Below are 20,445 nucleotides of genomic sequence, written 5' to 3' on the forward strand. Positions count from 1 at the left end.
ACTGTTCCATAAGCACAGCAGCCCGATGAGCTACGCATTCGACCATGAGCTACCCAATGACCCCGGTTGTCGGGAAGATGGTCAGAACCTAAGGTAAACAGGAAGCACACCCGAAAAGTGCGAGGGATACCCTAAGAATACTAGTCGCATTCAAATTCAGGCAGGACATTGTTGAATGTCGAGGTTAATACGATTCACAGTCAAGGAGTGTAGCGCCACACCGTAGTACCACCGCCAAAACGCTTCATGTGTGAGGCGCGTATGCAGCCTCGTTGTCTGCTAGCTTAGAGCACCACGCGTGATGCCTAGGCAACCGCCTCCACCTTGGCTTTGTTGTTGTTCGACACTTGCACAGTCTACTAAGTTAGACTACTGAAGAAGCAACTATCCAAGCTTAAAACAAGAAACGCCCACGCACGCACACACACACACACACACAAACTCACACACAACACAATACCGAAAAATATAGATCGACAATGTAGCATGAACATCGAAACGTTTCGCAACTGACTACATGAGCCTTCTCATTTCAGTGTCCCGTTTGCGCTCTTTTAGTCGGCCTTATGAAACACGAATGTACCCAAACTGCGGCAAATGTCTCTCGTGTGGGCGCTTTGCATAGGAGTGTATAACAGAACAAGCATCGCGCCATGGCTGCAGGACGCTTGTAAAGTTTACGTTTTCGAGTTTCTATGGCAACAAGCCACCGAAAGGCAGCAAAATCTTTCTGCTGAAGATTGCTAGCCACGGTGCATTTTCTTGGTGTACAGTGCTGATGCAGTTAGCAAAAAGATAAATTTTTGTTTGAGGGACATCTTGTCGTTTTGCGTAGAAACTATAGAAGACTTGTTTACGCTCTTGCATTTGTTTCCCAGTCACATGTGCCCTACTCTATACCTGTGATCTCGTCGATGCGGACTGGGACTATCACGAAGGAGGGCGCGTCGCTCCAGCTAACGTAGACGTGTACTAGAGAAGGCTGGAACGAATATGTTGTGAATCAAACTCTTCGCCTAATGGAATTCGCTGAGGTAAGTTGCTTCTTCAATTTATTTCCTCCTGTGCAAAGGTATGGGTGTACCACCACGTAAAAAAAAGCAGCTCTCGCACAGAAATAGCCCTCGAGAAATAGCACTCAACTATAGCCCCAGTCTGAAATTGTATAACTTTACGGTGAGCTGGTACGGGAACTACAGAAGCGCGTAGGCTGTAGCCTTTAGCTTTGGACCACGTTCTGTCATATGAGACCTACCCGTCGTGGTGGCTCATACATGGTCCTCAAATGCTCAAAGTAAGCAACCGTCGATTGCTTCAGCGAACTTATTTATTCACAAGTTTGAAATGTCAAGGAACGACTCGTTCCAGATGTCGATGGTATAGGTAAACTTAAAGTAATTTGGCAGTCCTGGCGTACAGTGATTTAGAGGGTGAAATTTGATTGTAGTGGACAATTCATTTCAATTCAATTTATTTCAATTCATTTCATTCAATTTATTCAAAGGGTGAGAAACGCTGAGTGGTAACAGCAGTGTAAAAAACTTTCAGCGTAGGAAGAAGAAGGGAAGTGAGGGAACGTTGCTTCTAGCCTTGTTAGCTTTATAAGTTTTTTTCGTCATCATGAAAACAAAAATGATGAGAGCACCTATTCTATAATAAAGCCCTGAAATTGATAATAACAATTAGTATTCATTTATCATCTCATTCCTAATTTCCAAAATTTGCCTTAGGTATTTTTCTCTTTTTTATCTATTGCCACGCTATTCATGGGTGTATCCCCCGATTGAGTTCTGCCATACCAATAGGCATCAAACCAAACCAAACTACCTCGTCATGTCGGTGGCGTAAATACGCTCTTCGGACCGGAAACCTGCAAAAGGACTTCACGTATGCCTCCCGGCAACACCTTGTGTTACCGGAAGGATCAGTTATAGCCCGCAATAAAGCTTCACATCTTCGTATCACATTTTCAGGAGAGTCTCTATTTATGGACATGTGATGAAATACCACAGTTACATTGTAGGAGACCCGCAACCGGAGAAATCGTCGGCCTTGATCGCCAGCCTGAACCCGCCTGTTACAAGCCCCTCCCCCCCCCCCCCCCCCCCCCCCGGCCACCACCTCAATCTCAGTTAATGACGGAGGGCACGCCACCTTTAGCGTCGAGCCCGTATCTTCGCACTTCCGCTCTGATACGATAGTGTCAGGATAAAAACTTCTTTTCGGGCATGTTTCGAGCCTCCTCCTTTTCGAACAGTGACGCCATTGACTCAGACAACTTCAGCATCGTCAGAAGCAAATGATCATAAAGAAAGCACCAAAGCACAACTAGAGACACGAGTGAGCAAGTCTCCCTGAGATCAATTCCTCCTACTTACAGGAATGTATAAGTGCCTCTCGACAGCAGAAAGAATTTGAATTCCATACAAACGCAGATTCTCAATGCCTACCTTAGAAAAGTGATCCGGGTAATTTAAATCAGCTTTAATAGTAGGAAGAACACAGTCACAATTGACATAGCGACGCTAGCCGCCCTAGAAAAACTGAGAACCGTGCGCATGCTTGGGCATGTTCAAGTGCGCTCGTTTATTGAGCACAGTAATCGGACTAGGGACGAAGTTATCTCCCACGTCATCAGTGACATTAGCGACAAGCAGTTGCAAGGTAAATTGCCTTCAACCGTCAAGTTCATTCATCTCCATCGGTTCAGCCACTCAAAAAGCATTCAGCTGCTTGTCGAGGGAGACACCCCACCTGCCCAAGTCAAGGTGGGCTATGTGAGACATCTGGTTCCGCCATTTGTGCCCCGACCACTGCAATGCCGCAAGTGCTTAACGTTGGGCCATGTTAGCGCTGTATGAACTGGCCAGCCGACATTCATCCGCTGTGCAAGCAGCCATGACAATTGTTGATGTGCAGTCGAAGCAACAAAATGCTTCAAATGCGAAGGCACCCATGAGGCAAACTCTAAACATCGTCACCATATAAAAAAGGAGATCACAATACTGCAACACATGAGCATGAACACTCTGACGCACAGTGAGCCTGCAGCATTAGTTCCCTTGCGGCGAAAGCAATCGCGTCGTCATCGAATTGGAGATACAAACCAGAGCGCCCTGGCCCCAGTCACGCAGGTCCAGCTGGAGCTTGCTAAAACTACTTCGACTGAGCCTCCAACTGCAATCCGTAACTTTAACAGCGGAAGCCAAGATGTATACTACCGAATGGCCTCGCTTACCACCGCGACCTCCCAAACACCAACGGCAACAAAAGAGTGTCTCGATGCAAACCCAAAGGGCTCGCTCATCACGGCCGATGCTGCGGCAAATAATTGACGCCCTGCGGCAGCTGCCGCCTCACTGAAATACGTCTGTGGCGAGAACAGCTGTGGAAATGATACATGCCATAGGCATGTATACCTGGATATGCTCCAATAGCGTCGACCACTCTCCGTCAAGGTAAGTAAACCGTGCAGCGTCCACGTGCGTGCTGCACTAGAAAGAGGGGACTTTGCAGAAGCTCTTATCATAACATTACTCATGCTACCTTCATATGATACCCTGTCCCTGCCGTTCGCACAAACCCATTCCTCGGCGTGGGGTAGAAGGTTATAATCGCAACACTCAGGCCGCACTCTCCCCCTTTCTCTTATCAAAGTTTCTCTCTCTTTTAGGATTTTCTTCAACTGATGAATTAAAAAAGAAACAGAACTGAATATTTTGTTTTTGTGGTTGGTAATCGCAGCTGTTGTCATGTATCATATACCTTTGCCTGTATTGGCAAGAAGGTTCTTAATAAGCCTGACACGTTCTTATCACGAATATATGTCATGCAATCAAGGAAGACTTCTGACAAGACGACAGGCGTATAACAGAAATATTTGTGGTATTTTGGTAACCTAGTCTGTTTTCAAGGAAGGTACACAATCTGACCAGTAAGTTTATTTTCAGTGCATAAAATGCAGTAAATACAACATCCAAGCTAATTACAGGTTGGTAATAAGTAAAATAAATTTAATTCAGGTCCTATTTTGTGATCACTGAGTGAAAAAAGATATTCTTTGCAGTCCATTCGTCGCTCTCTTAGAAGCTGTACGAAACTATTTACAGGAGCTGCAGAACGCGCCACATCATCTGAGTACCACTTTCTTGGCTGAGTTAAACAAGAAAACGAAAGACGGCCAATGTTCACTAGGACCTGGGTTGCAAATCCGAAATCTAAAGGAAAATTTCCAGTCAACACTCGACCTTTCATTCATCAACGTCACAAAGCATAGCCTGAAAGATGTGAGTATGCTTTTAGCGCACATAAGTATACAGCATTTTCTTTTCTTCGAACAATTTACGTTTTACTTGTGCTTCAGAGCTTTAAGTCCATGCGGAATACGGTTCTTGCAGCGTTGTATATGAATAAAAAAAACAGGTGCTACTAGTTGAAATGGCGTTCAGCAAGCACATACAGTCAATAGCTTTAGCCACTTTGAATTTGCCACGTTCTTTGAATTCATTTGAGACTGAAGCAGTGTTAAAAATACCCGGCTCATGAAGTTTACAATGCGTAGCACACAAAGCATAAGCACAGAAGTTCCTATTTGATACGACTACGGAAGTTCTGAGATGCTTACTGCTAACACACGTGCCAGAGTCTCCTGCCGTTATCGCCACTGAAGAATTATTCTGAAAATGCGTCCTAAAGTATGTTCTTGTGAAAAAAGAACGCGCGCAATGTAAAGCACTCAAGCACAACTTGTAATTTCTGTGCATGTAATTATTGTTTTTAGCACCTTACACGCACGTAAATATACAACACCGGTTCGCTCTAGTAGTTTTCACTGAATCCGATCCCCTTAACCTCAGCATAGTGTCTAGATGAGCGAGTTGACTAAAATTGATACTGCTTAAGCCCAAAAACGCACTTACACGCAAGATAAGAATCCACTAAAAGTGGAAACAACTAAATAATTAATTCCGGAGAGCAAATTGCACCGACCAAATAAACCAACGCGCGTGTACACTCGAACCATTGAACGTGCAAGCAAGTAAAAACGCATGTACGTTGTGATATGCTAGTCAAGAATTTTGTTATAGCAATCAATTAGAGGCAGTGCAGAACCATAATGAACGCTTTACCTGTTAAGTTATTCCCGCTTTTCCTGTATATCCTCGATGAAACTCGCTTTCCCAGAGCGTAACCTCTCTTTCTGCAGGAAAATGATCCGCTTTTCATTGATCCACAAATCCCCCCCCCCCCCCCCTAAACTACTCTTGAAAAATAAACCTCTTGGAGAGCCTACTTAGTGTCATGCCGTACTAACCGTCTCCATGAAGTTGCCGTCTCTTTTTGTTTAGTCATACTAGTTTGGTTGTTGCCACATACATCCCAAATACACCCAATGAATGTAACCGCTTGCCCAGCTCCGCTGTCGCCATTGTCATCGCTTCCGCGGCTAATGTACTGTTGATGATTATTGTATGCTGTAATAGGCTATGACATGTACTTTGTTTTCCTTTCTTCACTCCCTCGTGCATTTGGACATTGAAGGCTATAACTCCGCCTCGCACTCCAAATAAGACGCAACGCGGAGTGACACGTAATTATTCGTTTTTTTTTTTCTGATCCGAAATGCCCTCACAATCTAACTTGCTATCAGAGTCCTCAGTCTCATTATCGAGCGGTTGTACTCAAAGGTCTGATTACCCAAGATATAGCCTACAATGGACAGCAGAGTTATAACAGCAAAACAAGCCTTTAACGCTATAGTGCTGTCGCAATCGCTAGTTGCTTCAAACAGCAGCCTGTCTGGCCAATGTACTTCACGTAAGTGATACCGAATGCTTTACCACGTTCCGAAAAACTGGATAACGAGGATAAACAGCTATTGGAGATGGCCAGTCTGTCACGAGCAGATCTTCCGCTTTCCCTCCGCAGTACTGTATTTTGTATTGAGGAAATAATACATACATACATACATACATACATACATACATACATACATACATACATACATACATACATACATACATACATACATACATACATACATACATACATACATACATACATACATACATACATACATACATACATACATACATACATACATACATACATACATACATACATACATACATACATACATACATACATACATACATACATACATACATACATACATACATACATACATACATACATACATACATACATACATACATATTAGTTGCAAGAAATTGGTTAGCCTTCCCGGCGTGTTGCTCATTTTCAAACTTATTCCTGCGTATTTTGCTATAAAGCTAACGCTGTTGAGTGGATTACGACCTCTCTTCTTTCCAACAGGTCAAGGCATTGGTCAATGCACGGCTTGGAAGGTTTCCTTGCTACGAAGGTGTAGGATGTTTCAATCCGAAAGAGAGAATGAGCCTTGAGATTGCTGGGCCCGACTCTCCCAAAGAAATAGGGACTAAAATAACATTTTTCGGAAAAGACGCACGTAAAGGAGTAGACGTAAGCGACGGGACTTGGCCGAAGGTGTTGCAGAAGAGGCGCTGGAATATGAGAAGGCCGCTCGTCGCAATAATACACGGATTTACTGAGAGTGGCCAGAAGCCATGGGTCATCTCTCTGAAGGACAATCTCCTGAAATATGTAAGATATGTTCTGATAACCTTTTCTGTGCTTTTGTGAGTATGCTGTACAATGAAAGAGAAAAAAAGTGCCAAGTTGAGTCGTCTGATAGCAGAAAGTATACGCTGTTGAAAATACAGCACGCGAAAGCTCAAATATTGGTGCGCGCAAATACTTATGCTGAAATATTTATGCACGCGCACGCACACACACATACACACACATGTACGTGTGTTTTCAAAATCATACACAATCACGCGGGCGTCAATACGCACAATAAAGTTCCTGAAAATGGTATCGCCAAATTGCTAGCAACCTCATTCAAATGCTCATTTGCACAGAAACATTTTTCAGTCCTTAAGTTTTTCTCACGGCTAACATCCCCACATTTAAGGAGTAAGATAGAATCCTTGATGGACGCACTGTGGTAGCTCCGTAGCTATGTTGTTACGCGAAGGTAATCCCCCGGCCACGGAGGCCGCATTGCGATGGAGGGGGTTTACAAAAACACTCGTGTACCGTGCATTGATCGCACGGTAAAAAACCCTAAATGATCAAAGAATTATCCGGAGTTGCCCACGACGGCATACCTTAGAATCAGGTTGTGTATTTGGCACGTGAAACCGTAAAATGTATTTTTAACCGGTGACAGTGATTCATCAGGTTGCTTTTCTTTTTCAAATTCCGTTGAACGTGGGGTTAATGCTGACTACGTCAACGACATATAGACTGTATTTGATGAACTTTAATAGATATCGCTGTCAAAATCTCGTGTCAAATATTGCGGTGGGAAGCAGGTGGTGAGAATCAATACGCACTTTTTAACCACGGTTTCTCAAATCGCAGGTGCATTTTGAGGTCACTGTCGGGGCGCGCTTAAAAGTATCTACATATTTAAGAGTAAGCATGTCCGCCACGACACATACCAGCCCCCTTCAGGGAGACAAAATATTTACGTTGTAGCCTTTCTTTCTGAGAGCCATGTCTTGTAGGGAATTATTACTCAATGTCAATAATCCAAATAATACGTTCCCTGGAAAATTTGAAAGTGCAGTAAGCTTCACATAAGGCAAAATTCATATTTTTCTTTATTCAGGAGACTTTTAGAAAGGGAGCTGTTTTTGTGTCTTATACTATATACTATACTATATTGCTGAGTAACAAAAAACACTCAGAAGCCGGGTTACCAACCGTAAGATACGAGTATGTATTTCGAAGAGAACAAAATAGGTCCGTCTTGAAACATTCTCCTAGAGTCAGATGGGGAAATTTTCAGTAGAATAAATGGCGGTGTCGATGTATCATGAATAAAAATGCACAATTGAATTCAGACGGTACGTACAAAACAGCTTCCAGAGTGCGTGTCTTAATGTCGAACCATACGTATTTCAATGATGTAAGGTAATACTTTCAAACGTTTACATCTCATTGGTGTACGTAACCAAGCAATTTCTATCAATAACAAGTCAAGCCACATAGCGATCAACAAGTTTTTAAGGCACAATGTGACCGACATGGCGGAGAATAACGTCTTTCAATTAATTAAAAACAAGCAAAAAAATGTGGGCAGTCTGCACTAGTGGTGCAAAGGCTAGGTCATACCGGAGCTAGTTCCGGATTTTAATAAGTGGTGCTAGGTTTTGCTAAATTTTGCGAGGTTATACATGGCTCCGCTAGGCTTGGCGTTGGAAGTTGTCGGTGACGTGCAGGCCCGGAACCGATTCCTGGCGGCGCCGAGCATTCAGTCGGCAGCGTTCGTTCTCTGGCCCGAGACTCGGGATCCTCGGCTCGGGCCGAGTTTTCTGTCGGCACGAAACGGACTTACGAAAATCTTACCAGCGTCTTCCATTGCCTTCCAGTGTGAAACCAGCTCGTGTTTTGACACTGGATTGCACTGGGAACGCTGGCGCTCGCAGAGATCGACTGGGACAGCAGTGAGATCACTGTAAAAGAGCTGCGTCACTTTGGACGCAACGCTGGTTTCACTGCTATGACGCTGGGGCCCACTCGTATGTGCTGTAAACTGCGCTGGTTACGTTTGTGCGCCCACTCGATCCAGTATTTCCAACAGCATAGGCGCTGTTGAATACTAAATGCTTCACGCAATTTTATCGGGACTTACTAGTCCTCTGTCCTAAATAACAGTTTATTTTGTGGTCGTAAATGTTTCTTTCGGGTCACAGTTCGGAATACAGAAGCCTAAGCTGCTTCGTTTATTCATGTATATGTGACACTGGTCAACCACGGCTCATTTCTCAGCAGCAGCGCATGTTGACATTTTGTTCACGTTCCCCGCCCTTCTTAAGTCAGTGTCCATGATGTGTTCATCTAATATGGTTTTGTATTCGTTTATACGCGATGACGCAACCAATGACAGCGAGTTGTCGCCGTTATGTGCTGTCGACACGAAATAAACAAGCCCAACAGTCGTCCGGACGCGTTCCAACGGACCCAGAAAACCTGCCGCTGATTAATATTACTCACCGAAAACAAAGCTTAGACAATTCGCGCGCTTCTAATTTCCACAGTGTACTACAAAATAATACTAATAAGGTTCTGAGGCTTAAAGACATTTTAGCATTCATCAAGTACCCGCACCGAGATTATTCCCTTTCACGGAAGGTTAGGCCTAGCGCCCCCGCCGAGTCCGTCTGCACTCTATTGGCCCGTCTGTGCTCAGGAATAAAGAAATCTAATGCGGATAAATCATTATATAGCTCAGCTTTCGCATACGTGTTTTTAAATAAACCATTTTTTCGTGTCAACCGTCAACAAAAGCCCGCGAGTCCAGGCAAGATTACCGCGCGACTGGCCGGGCGAGGCACTTCGCGTGTATTCGCTGGCATCTTTGACACTGGGAAAAACTATTTTATGTAGCACGTATCGAGCAACAGAAAGCTGTATCGCGAGCTCATGTTGCTCTGCAATTTTCTCATTTACAATTCTAATGTAATTGTACTAATTGACAAGTTGATTATTAATTAAGACTAATTACCTAATAAGGCACAATGCAAAAAATAATCTAGCTGGTTATCTCCAAGCGACGGCACAGGGGCAAGGCGACGGAGAGGGAGGGGGGGTGCGTTCTGCACCGTCAGCTGCTGCTCACAGCGCGGCCGCGCGAGCGCCGTATCTTGAACACGATCTGCGATGCGGGCGAAGTGCGCGCCCGCGCGTGCCTCACCTTCAAAGCGATCTGCGATTTTAACAAAGTGCATGCGCCGAGTGCCGGTAGCTTCGTATGCGCTGTGCTTTCGACGTTTAGTTCGCGTTGGAGCGACACGAGAGACAGCGCGAAGGTCAATGTGCCCGCTGCTGTTGGCGCGCTTTCTCACTCCGGCGTTTTCACAGCGAGTTTCCGCGGTCGTCGAGCGAGATGTGTTCATGTTTACCTGCGCGCGCGTGACACCGTGCTTGTCTATCTAGTTAGTTTACAACTTTATACGGCCCATTAAACTACTATCTTTGCTTCGTATATAGCACTCTACTAATGTGCTATCGCAATCGATGCTTCGCCTTTCGGGCGAAACTGTGACTTTTTTTTATTCTTTTCTTTTTTTTCCGCTCTTTGGCTAATTATGCACCATACCTGCCAATCCTGCCGAAGTTTCTGTAAACCTTAGGAATTTTGACTCATTTGACGATTTTGCGAATGTTCTACAAGTGTTACGAAAATAAATTATGTTCCCGAAAACGTTTCAGTTATCGGGCTTCGAACTTTCCGCTAGAAGATTTCTGATGATGAAATGAGGTAAGGGGTATTTGCTTCGAGCAAGTTTATACAAACAAGTTCCTAAAGCAGGTAAAAATCAGTTCAAAATTCGCTGAAAAAGTGACTCTGATCTAAAAACTACGTGTTTTTTTTTTTCTTGTCAGTCCCTGTTGGTGCAAGTTTGCTGCTTCTTGTGTTCTGCGTTTCAAGGGAAATGATCGTTTTTAAAGTGCGTATGCATTCCTCAAAAGGCGTATGGTCAGAGCAGGCTGTATCAAAAATACAAAAAGAAATCTTTCAATAACCTCCTAACCCACCTTCCTTCCCCTCCCTCTCTCAGTACCCTGGCCACGGAAATTTACGAATTTTAATGTTCATACGTTGGCAGGTATGTTATGAACCATACCAAGTAGGTCAATGTGCCACTCTTCTTGCTTTGTAAAATTTTGGTGGTTAGCATCGTAGTATACTCCGTGATTGGTGATCACACCATCTGCGCGTCACGGTAAATACGGGTGTGGTCATTGAGTGTCACAAATGAGAATATAGAAGAAAGACTATCGCTTACTATGTTTTGCTGCAATGACAATATGTCACGTGCTCGCCCCGCTTTTCTTTTTCAGGCTCGCTCTAACGTACTCATTGTCGATTGGAAGAACGGCGCCAGATACCCTTACTACTTAAGGGCTGCAAGAAACACGCCTGTGCCAGGTGTTCAGCTTTCGCTGCTTATTCAAAAGATCATACGCGCATCAAAGCATGCTGTGTCACCGAAGAGTGTTCACGTCGTGGGATTCAGCCTGGGTGCACAAGTTGCTGGCTTCTGCGGTCGGCATTTTCACAGTTCCGTCAAAGAGAAACTTGGGCGGATCACAGGTAACATTAGCGAAATGTCAAGCCGTCGTAATTTTAGCACGTTTCACAATTCAATGATTCAGTGCAAAATAACTCATTGACGCTTATTCCCTACCCAGAACTGCGTGAACACTGGTTGCACCGATTACAGGGTGCTACGGCAAAAATGTAAATCACTCATTACGTGTTTTGCTATATACGGACTAATTTATGCTCATTGACTGTAAACGCCTGCAAAAAAAATGACACTTTAAAATGTGACATGCACTTAACAGCTTCGATCTTCGGGAGGCTAGAGTAATCTGTTGTTTTCAGACAGGGCTCTCTACGTAAAAGGCAATATAGCAGGAGATTTTTTTTTTCAGCAGAAGCAGACATTAAAACTTGCCTATGCTGGACAGCGTAATTGTATCACATCAGCTAACATCATGAAAGAGGCGGCAGTTACTTGCATGATAACTTGAAGTGTGATATTCACTAATTAATAATGGTTCACAAATGAATCAGTTTTATATCGAACGACTGATTTTGACATAAAGATGCAAGACAAAATACTTATAAGGCGAAAATGTCTGACTATCGCTTCCGATTAAAGTTAATACAAAAAATTCGCTCCCTCATCACTTTTCACGCGAAGTTTGCGCCATCGTCTTCAGGCCGACATATTCGTCATTACCATCGTCGTCATAGCACTGTCGATGTCCTTGTCGTGCCGTTAACTGCTTTGCGCAGCAAAGTCGTCTCTAACAACCATAAGAAGCCAACAACCAATGAAGCCAATGAAACAGATACGTGACTCAGACTATTCTTATTGAACTCTACAACTAATTACGCAAAAGTGTCAAGTCCACGAGTACCAATACAATGGTGATACTGAACATAAAGAAATTAAAGTGTCAGAAAAGAACACTTCGCCGTCGGTAGGAGCCAACCTTATTACCTTCGAATGACGCCTACGATGCAGCATCGCCAAAGCTGTCATGCTGGATGTATGTATCTTCGGCCACTCATTTTGGTATTGACACGCACGTATTTACAACCTAGTCCTAGAAGCTCTAGCGAGCGCCAGTCAGGGTCATGGCGATGATTGTGAAGCACACACGAGACCGCAGGCGTCAAGTAATGCGTGTTCCGAGAGACAGGCGACAGGCCAAAAAAATTCACGGAGAAACTCCACTAGAGTTGTCTAAGTATGCGAAAGCATTATGCCAATTGCTCATCTCCACGCAGCCCAGTGTCATTATCAATCTTGTCGAACTTAATCCGACCAGTGTAAACATTTATCAACCCTTATCGGTCGTTATCAACCCTATCGCACTACATATCCGACCCACATCCACGCTTATTGGGTTGTTATCAACCTTATCGCACATGATCCAGCCCTTATAAACCCTTATCTGTTCTTATCAACCTTATCAGAATTGCTCCGACCATTATAAGCCATCAACGCTATTTGGCACTTTATCCATCCGCGTCTAACCATTGTCAACCATCACGAGACCCATATAACACCTCATCACTCCTTATCATGCTTATGAACTCATTGACTGGTTATGTGTCTGTCTCGCGCTCCGCGTAGCGCATGAGCCCTCAGATATCGTTGGCGTGTCGGCCTGTGAAGGAACGGAAGGCGCATCACGTGAGCACCAAATGCCTCTGGGATGTGGCGTGTCTGGCATAAAATTTTCGCAAAATCGAAACTTTCCTAATGTCTACAATGCTCCAAGTCGGGTCTATATGTGGTCCTAGACATGGCTTATATTCCACCATCTCCAAACCTTTCAAGAAAGCCTTCATAGAAACAGTTCTCCTTTGACATTTGTAATCCGCCCTGGTGGCTTGGGGGCTACCGTATAGCGCTTAATTCTAAGCACGAGGTCGCGGGATCAAATCCTAGCGGCGGCGGCTGCATTTTGATGGGGGCATAATGCGAAAACATCCGTGTCCCGAGCTAGCGTTATAGCGAGTGTGTGCGAAGCCAACAGACAGTGAATCCAAAAAATACATGCAGTAGTATTACTGTTTTTTTTTATTTCCATGGTTAAACAAAGATCAGGCTTAATAAAAATAATCGCCCCTCCACCCCAACGTTTCCAATATGCGAAATGTTCTTCGAAGTAAACATCGATGCACAAAACGCAGACGCACAAGGAGAAATAATACTGAAATGTTTACGTTTCCGCATGACGCTAAAACTTTAATTTGTAAAAAATAGATCGCGCCGCAAACTGCCCTGCACGCGCAGAAAATTAGGATAGAAAAATAGCCCCAACAGCTTTCGTAAAAATATTTTCAATTCGTTATGTATCGGCATGAAAAACTCTGGCATCCGAACGGACTACCAACCTTGTGTGCGTTCTTTTTTTGTGTGTGTGAATGTTTAAAGGCGTTGTATCAATAGTGGAACTTCGCTCACGAGTACACTAAAAGAAAGTGTAGGTTTTTCCAAAGTGTTGCTCGCTACATCATCATTCGCATATAGACGGCAGGTCTAGAGAACGCGCTGCATGTTGGGAACGTATAAATTTTATTCCATGCATTCTTATCAGCATCTGGTTGACAACCAGCTGATCATGTTTATTCCTTTCCAGGTTTGGATCCCGCCGGGCCCTTGTTCGAAAACAGCATGGCATGCATATCAAAAAGTGACGCACAATTTGTTGATGTGATACATGCGAACGCAGGCGAGCTTTACCAGCTTCACTATGGAGTGAACAAATCCGTCGGTCACGTTGACTTTTACCCGAATGGTGGCTCCGACCAACCAGGATGTCCTACAGGTGTGTACTCCAAATTGAAGGTCAACACTGCTCTTCAAATCACACACATCCTTAAACGTAACAGAGAAAACAGTGGTAACATCAATTGAAAAAGGGCAATATGAATAGACGTCAAATAGAAATACGCAGGGGTGGCTGATCGGTTAGGGTCTTCTGTTGATGCGCACGATGTCGCTTTAACAATGGCATTTGTATGGGCGCGTATATAACAGTCTATTACAGCGACGCTGTTACTGTGTCTTCAAAAGCGCTCGTAAAGTCGTTAAGAGGTTAAATAAACTTGCTAAAGTTTCGTTTTCCGGCCGTTTGGAGGTGTTATATGAAACGCTTAAAAAGTTTTTCCGCATGTCTGAGAGGAATATAAAGAGCAAATATTTCATATTTTTACGAACTGGGAGCAGCTCCATGGCTGACAATAACCGAATGTTTCAAGTGTGTAGGTTTCTTAAGCGCATAGAAATAATAACTGAATACTCGTATTTACCTAAATTTTCTGCGTTGACGAAAGCATGCAGTTCCTTTTATCTGGGCTGCTCGGTCAACTGTGCTAGGCAAGCTGCTCATATTTCATTAAGTTAGGAAGCTTGTTGTGAGTGGCGAACGATAATTGTTTATTATGTGTAGGTTACATATAGCTTGTGTTGAAGGCTAATTCAAACGTTTCAAAATGTCGCGCTGCAGTTGTTCGCGATGATTCCCAGAGTCACAAAACAAGAGTAAACGGCACCAACTTAAAATTGATTGTTCAAATATATAAAAAAATCAAATCTATAAAAATAAAAAAAAAATAAGGCGGATGTCAAATGTGAGCTGTGACGAAAGTTTCGTTATGCTGACTTCAATATGAGATTCGTAAGTGATTACGGAAACCTCGTTTTTCGGTTATGCGTGACTTTTATGAGGAATATACTTGGTATGTCCGGTTTCCTCCGTGAACCGTAAGATCCGCCTTTTCTATATTTGACAAAAATAAGGAGCAGGTATTGGGTAATACGTTTGGGAAATTCAAAATGTGTACCATGATTACGGCTTTACAAAGAAATTACGTATGTAAGTACTCCTGAAAATTATGAGCATTGCAATATTTTGCCATCTGCCCTGACGCATCAACAAATGCCAGCAAAACCAAGTTCAGCGAACTTAGAGGGTATGGTGTTGTAAATTTATATACCAAGTTGTGTGTCAAAAGCATGGACATAAATTATACCTTTTGTAAAAAAAGATACCTGAGGAAGTGCGTGAAAGTGTCACACTAAGGTTTTCAGCTACTTTTACCTGTGTCCCAGCAGAACATTGCTTTAGAAAAAAAATACATTTCGTAGGAATTCGGGGCTTGCAAACTGCAATATTTACTGAAATTTTCATGGTCCGGGCTTAATTATTAGTATTACAAATAACTATTGCAGGCTTCTTTCCTTTTTCATACGTAATAGCACGATCGCCTGGTGTCCTCGATTACATCAACGAGGTACTTTGTGTTCGGCGACAGTAAGGGCCAGGTAAAAGATGACGTGTAGGCAAAGTTAAGAGTGAGTGGGTTATATGGGGCTTCGGAAATAAACTACGTATGCAAGCACTCTGGAGCATTATGAATGGGTCCAAGGACAGGCGCATAATTACGCCGGTTGATCTCGCAGAACTACAAATAGCACATAAATCAAATTTAGTGAAACTCGTTGGAAGGCTACAGTAAATTTCTGAGCGAAGTTGCACGGTTCCGGTTAAAATATAGCTGTTTAAAACGCAAGTATTGTTCAAGTGTGGGAAGGTGGCGTACGGCTGCTACCACCTATGATTCCAAATATTCCGGCGTATATGTAGGTTGCAGCACGTTTATATTTCGCAGAAAAAAAGGGGGCATGTCATGTGCAATTTGGGAAAAATACTAAAGCCATGGGCAATGTTATGGCGAAGTAAATTGTGTGCGGGTGAATTACTGGCCTCCGTACAAATTTCTGAAGAAGTGTTGTAAAGCCTTACATGCGGACAAGATTTCATAAAAGAGCCCTCACACACGGGAAACATTTTGAAGGATGTGCTTCCGTTACTGGCAACTGAAACTCTTATTTCCGCTGCAGGATATAAACAGGTTCGTTGGAAACTAGGTTCTGGTTCTGCAAGGTTGCACAAGTCGCTTTTAATTTTTTATTATTGCATACTGGAGATGAATTTGTATGACCTAATTCTGGTGTGCATATACATTTTTGTATTTATTACCTTTTTATGTGTGTTCTTTGCAATTATGGTGTTTTTTTTTCTATAGACTTAAAATGGGTGTGTGTCGGTTGCACTTGTGTACGTGTTATATGGATCAAGTGCTTGCCCCATTTTCCCTTCAGATAGCCTGATTCAATGTAGCCTACCTTCCCATTTACTAGAGTCATTAACAACAACAAAAAAGACGTCGCAGGTTTGAGTCCCGGTGGCGCCAGCCCCATGTGGACGAGGTAAGAATGCAAAAGCGTTCGTGTACCGTCATTTGGAAGCGCGGTATAGGACAACATGATCGAAATTCATTCAGAATACTCCCGAAGTAATGGCTTCTTTCATAGCGATTGTTTTCTTTTGGGCGTTAAACACCATGCTAAACCCAGTAAAAGAGCACACTCAAATTGGAAGTTCCCGTCCCCGTGGATTTCGCGCGCCCCCTAACGTGGCTAAAGAAGTTACTCTTAGAATAGCAGCGTGCATTTCCTCTTCGTATAGCGTCTGCCGTGGTCATTAAAGGGAAACTGAGACATCCACCCAAATGTAGCAATTTGCTACAGTGGAAACCCAACCGGGTTCCTCGAAAGAAAGCCTCGCAGTTGAAGAAAAATTCGTCCTGGTCCGGGACTCGAACCCGGGACCAGCGCCTTTCCGGTGCAGCCGCTCTACCATCTGAGCTAACCAGGCGGCCAGCAGATGGCAGGGCGAAGTCGAATTTGTCGACAACTCGAAGCAACTAACTGCTAGCCGCCTGGTTAGCTCAGATGGTAGAGCGGCTGCCCCGGAAAGGCGGTGGTCCCGGGTTCGAGTCCCGGACCAGGACGAATTTTTCTTCAACTGCGAGGCTTTCTTTCGAGGAACCCGGTTGGGTTTCCACTGTAGCAAATTGCTACATTTGGGTGGATGTCTCAGTTTCCCTTTAATTAGTTATCTCCACCTAGCGGATTTCCGCTGAACTATTACGTCATACACCTGCCGTGGTCAGCATCTCGGTTCTGCGCTGACGAGGTAATAGCTTCAGCGTCTTTCATTGAGAATGCATTTGGGACTCCGGCACCTACGTATGGTGCCACAGGCGCTGCATGAAGTGTACCTGCGCCGCAAATGGCTTCGGAGCTCGAGACCCGGGGAAAAAAATGAAAGGTTTGTCGCAGTCGCTTTATCCCGCACCGCATTGAGAGGCGCAGACGGCGCTTTGCTTTATAGCAACACAATGCTCACGCAAATATTAGGCTTAGCGGTCAAGTAGCCAGGAAACGCGAAGTGCCCAAGAATTCGGTGCTGCGTTAGCATTTGTGGTCGCCTGTGTGTCTTGGCCAGTAAGGTTTCGGTTCTTCAATCCAACCAAAATCATCATCAAGCACAGAGACTACAAAATGCGTGAACTTGTTGAAGCTAGCGTGGTGACTACGTATCAGAATCTTGAAATCTGTTTTGGTTAGATTGTGAGACACAGCTGCTTAGTCATTTATTACATGACACCTAACGGCAGCCAAACGCATGCGGTGTTTTCCTTTTTGTTTATTCTTAATGAATTCAGTTGCTAGACAGCACTCGTCCTGTGTGCTTGTGTTCCTGTCGCCATTGTCCTCCGCACTGATTTAAAGTATGCGTCAGGGCACCATTCAGGATACATGCGTAACGAAAATGTGAGGTAATTTACGGACGCTTTTTAAAATTGCCTCAGGCCTGCTCGTCACCACCGCTGAAAAAAAAAATGAAAGTGCCGCAAAATAGAAGCGCTCAAGAATCAACGTTCTCGTTTCAAGCAGGGTGCATCTACTGTAGTAAAAATTAAACAGGTTTGTGCACACTCAACATAAATTATAGAAAATGGTGAATGTCGTTGTTCCCTGTTTTATAACATGACCAAATGGTCCTGAATAATTTTCTGTTTTGTGTGTGCTCGAAAGCTCGCGTTCCGTCGCAAGAACACCTGAACGGCATTTTTCAAACCCTGTCAACGTGTTTAAGTTCGCACATATATAAGAGTAACGTTTCCACTTGATCTTAGCACGTCGAAAAGCGGAACTAGCCTACAAGGAGACCCCAAGAAATTTGGAACAAGCAGACAGCTTCTATCTTGCTTCCACCTTTCCAACCCCCCCCCCCCCCCCCCCAATCGATTGTTGAGATTCCTAGACACAGAGGGAAAATATTACTTGAAAGGCAAAGTTTTTACAGCAGCCTGAGTCACATCAGTCACATCAGCCTGAGCCATCAGCCTGAGTCACATAAAGCATTTTCATATAACTAATTTGCCACGGGATGAAAGTTTAGGCACTTTCTGGTGTTCGATTTGTGCCTTCCTTTACTTAATGAAAATATAATTAGGTCTAAAATTCCTCAATATGACCATTAGGATCACAATCAAGACACCATAGTCTTACCATAAACATGTGACGATGAACATAAACATACTGCATAACTATTCGTATGTTCTCGCAAATATCGTTAAACGATTACTGCGTCCGCTGATCAATGAGTAAAAGGATACGTCACCCAGACTCAGCTGAAAAAAATTCAGCGCTTGGTATATTTGTCCAATCAGCCCGTTTCATTCACGACATACGAATTAAAATACTAAGCAATCGGGTTCCCGAAGCAATGAGCTGTAACGACAGTATTACGAATTCTGCAGGAGCGGGTAAGTCCGTTTGCACCGATCTCTGTAAGATAACCAACGTGTTATAGTTCGCTAACTAGTCGGTTCAATGCAGGCGCCAAAAGATTGCGCTGGCAACCGTGACTAAAAGAAATGATTGACACACGCGAGTGCTTGGTTGGTAACTTCTTAATTTTTGTTAGATCCGTGTTTCGTGCTCGCTTTTCTCTCCAACTGTAAAATAAGTAAAATCTTAGTTCGGCAGTCGATATGGATTACATTCGACGACGTAAAACAGACCGACTCATCACTGGGACCAAACGGCTGTCTCTTTATAATAATGGCCCTGCCAGTATTCATACAGAGAGCGAGTTTATGAATGACTCAAAAAAAAAAAAGAGAGCTCGCGTTTTCTTACAGGTCTCTTGGCAAGGTTCGATGCTTGCAGTCACGGCAGGGCCCCGCAGCTCTTCATCGAATCTTTGACAAATCGGAGATGTACGTTCAAATCACTGATGTGCAAAGGTGGATGGCCGGAGTACGTGAGCGGCCGCTGTCAAAAGCGTAGGAAGGTTTACGACGGCGAAATGGGCTATAGCAGCATTCTGAAGAAAGGAAGAGGAAACGAGTATTTGAAGACCAAGGCGACGTCACCTTACTGCATATCGTTGAAAAAATAAATCTGAACGTTGTTCCAATAGCGAAATGTTCGATTCCAATAAGAATGGTCTAGAAAAATGAGCTCCAAATCCCAACTTGAACAACCAATATTTCCCATTTCGACGCAGAGTCTAATATAAAGGATTCATGGAGTCTCTTTGGCAACAAAAGCTTCAAATGCGTTGTATGATGCATCTAATGCCGTTTGTCGTCGGGAGTTCAGTTAAGCTGAGGAGCTTGTAAACAAGAAAGAAAGAAAAATTCATCGTATCTTGTAAACCAGACGGACAGTAATGAAAAGAAGAAAAAAATAAGCAGCTCACAAGACGCACAAAACAGAGAGCAGGAAACTTAAGTGTGTCGTTTGGCACTACTTTACTACAGGCTTTCCCCAGCTCCGCAGGTCTCTGGTCTTTGCTGGTAGCAGAGCCACGCATAATTTTTATGCTCTGCTTTCACTCCCTCTCTCAGCTCTCTCTGCGCCAGCTCGGCGAAGCTATCACACAGTTGGTATGAGGTATGGTGTTTTGGGTTTGCGCCGGGAAATTTGCTGTAAAATACAATGGTTTATACATAGACCAGCTTGGTTTTGTGTACTAGCGTAGACAGCAGTCGCTGATCAATGAGTAAAAGGATACGTCACCGAGAGTCAGCTGAGAAGAATTCAGCCCTTGGTATATTTGTCCAATCAGCCCTAGTATCAGTAAACAGGCAATGTATACAGATGTATCTCAACAGAACGGAAAATTGGGCTAGTAGGTTTACACTAACCACTGGTCTTAAGTAGCGCTAACTTCACGAAACACAAGAGCCAAGAAGGGAGAGACGCGCCATGCGCTACAGCTTTCAAGTAAGTGTACTGGAGAAAAACCACAAGCTTCAGTATACACAAACAAAAAAAAATGTACGGAACCAGCCAGAAAGCGAACAGTGATATATACATTATCACGGGGTGTGCATGAAATTCATCTGTTCTTTCAATCATGATACCGATGTCTGGC

General features: G+C 43.7%; 1 protein-coding gene across 1 annotated transcript; it reads left to right on the top strand.

Annotated features, from left to right (window-relative positions):
- Positions 1 to 881: 881 nt before the first annotated feature.
- LOC125946512 (pancreatic lipase-related protein 2-like) lies at positions 882 to 19,469 on the top strand. The gene is made up of 6 exons (XM_049670024.1): positions 882 to 1,034; positions 4,110 to 4,286; positions 6,337 to 6,645; positions 10,960 to 11,212; positions 13,783 to 13,971; positions 19,205 to 19,469. Exons 1-6 carry the CDS (start codon positions 1,020 to 1,022, stop codon positions 19,462 to 19,464), a joined length of 1,203 nt encoding a protein of 400 aa, XP_049525981.1. The 5' UTR covers positions 882 to 1,019; the 3' UTR covers positions 19,465 to 19,469.
- The last annotated feature ends 976 nt before the right edge of the window (positions 19,470 to 20,445 follow it).

The sequence above is a fragment of the Dermacentor silvarum genome, chromosome 7, assembly GCF_013339745.2.
Source record: "Dermacentor silvarum isolate Dsil-2018 chromosome 7, BIME_Dsil_1.4, whole genome shotgun sequence".
Classification (NCBI taxonomy): domain Eukaryota; kingdom Metazoa; phylum Arthropoda; class Arachnida; order Ixodida; family Ixodidae; genus Dermacentor; species Dermacentor silvarum.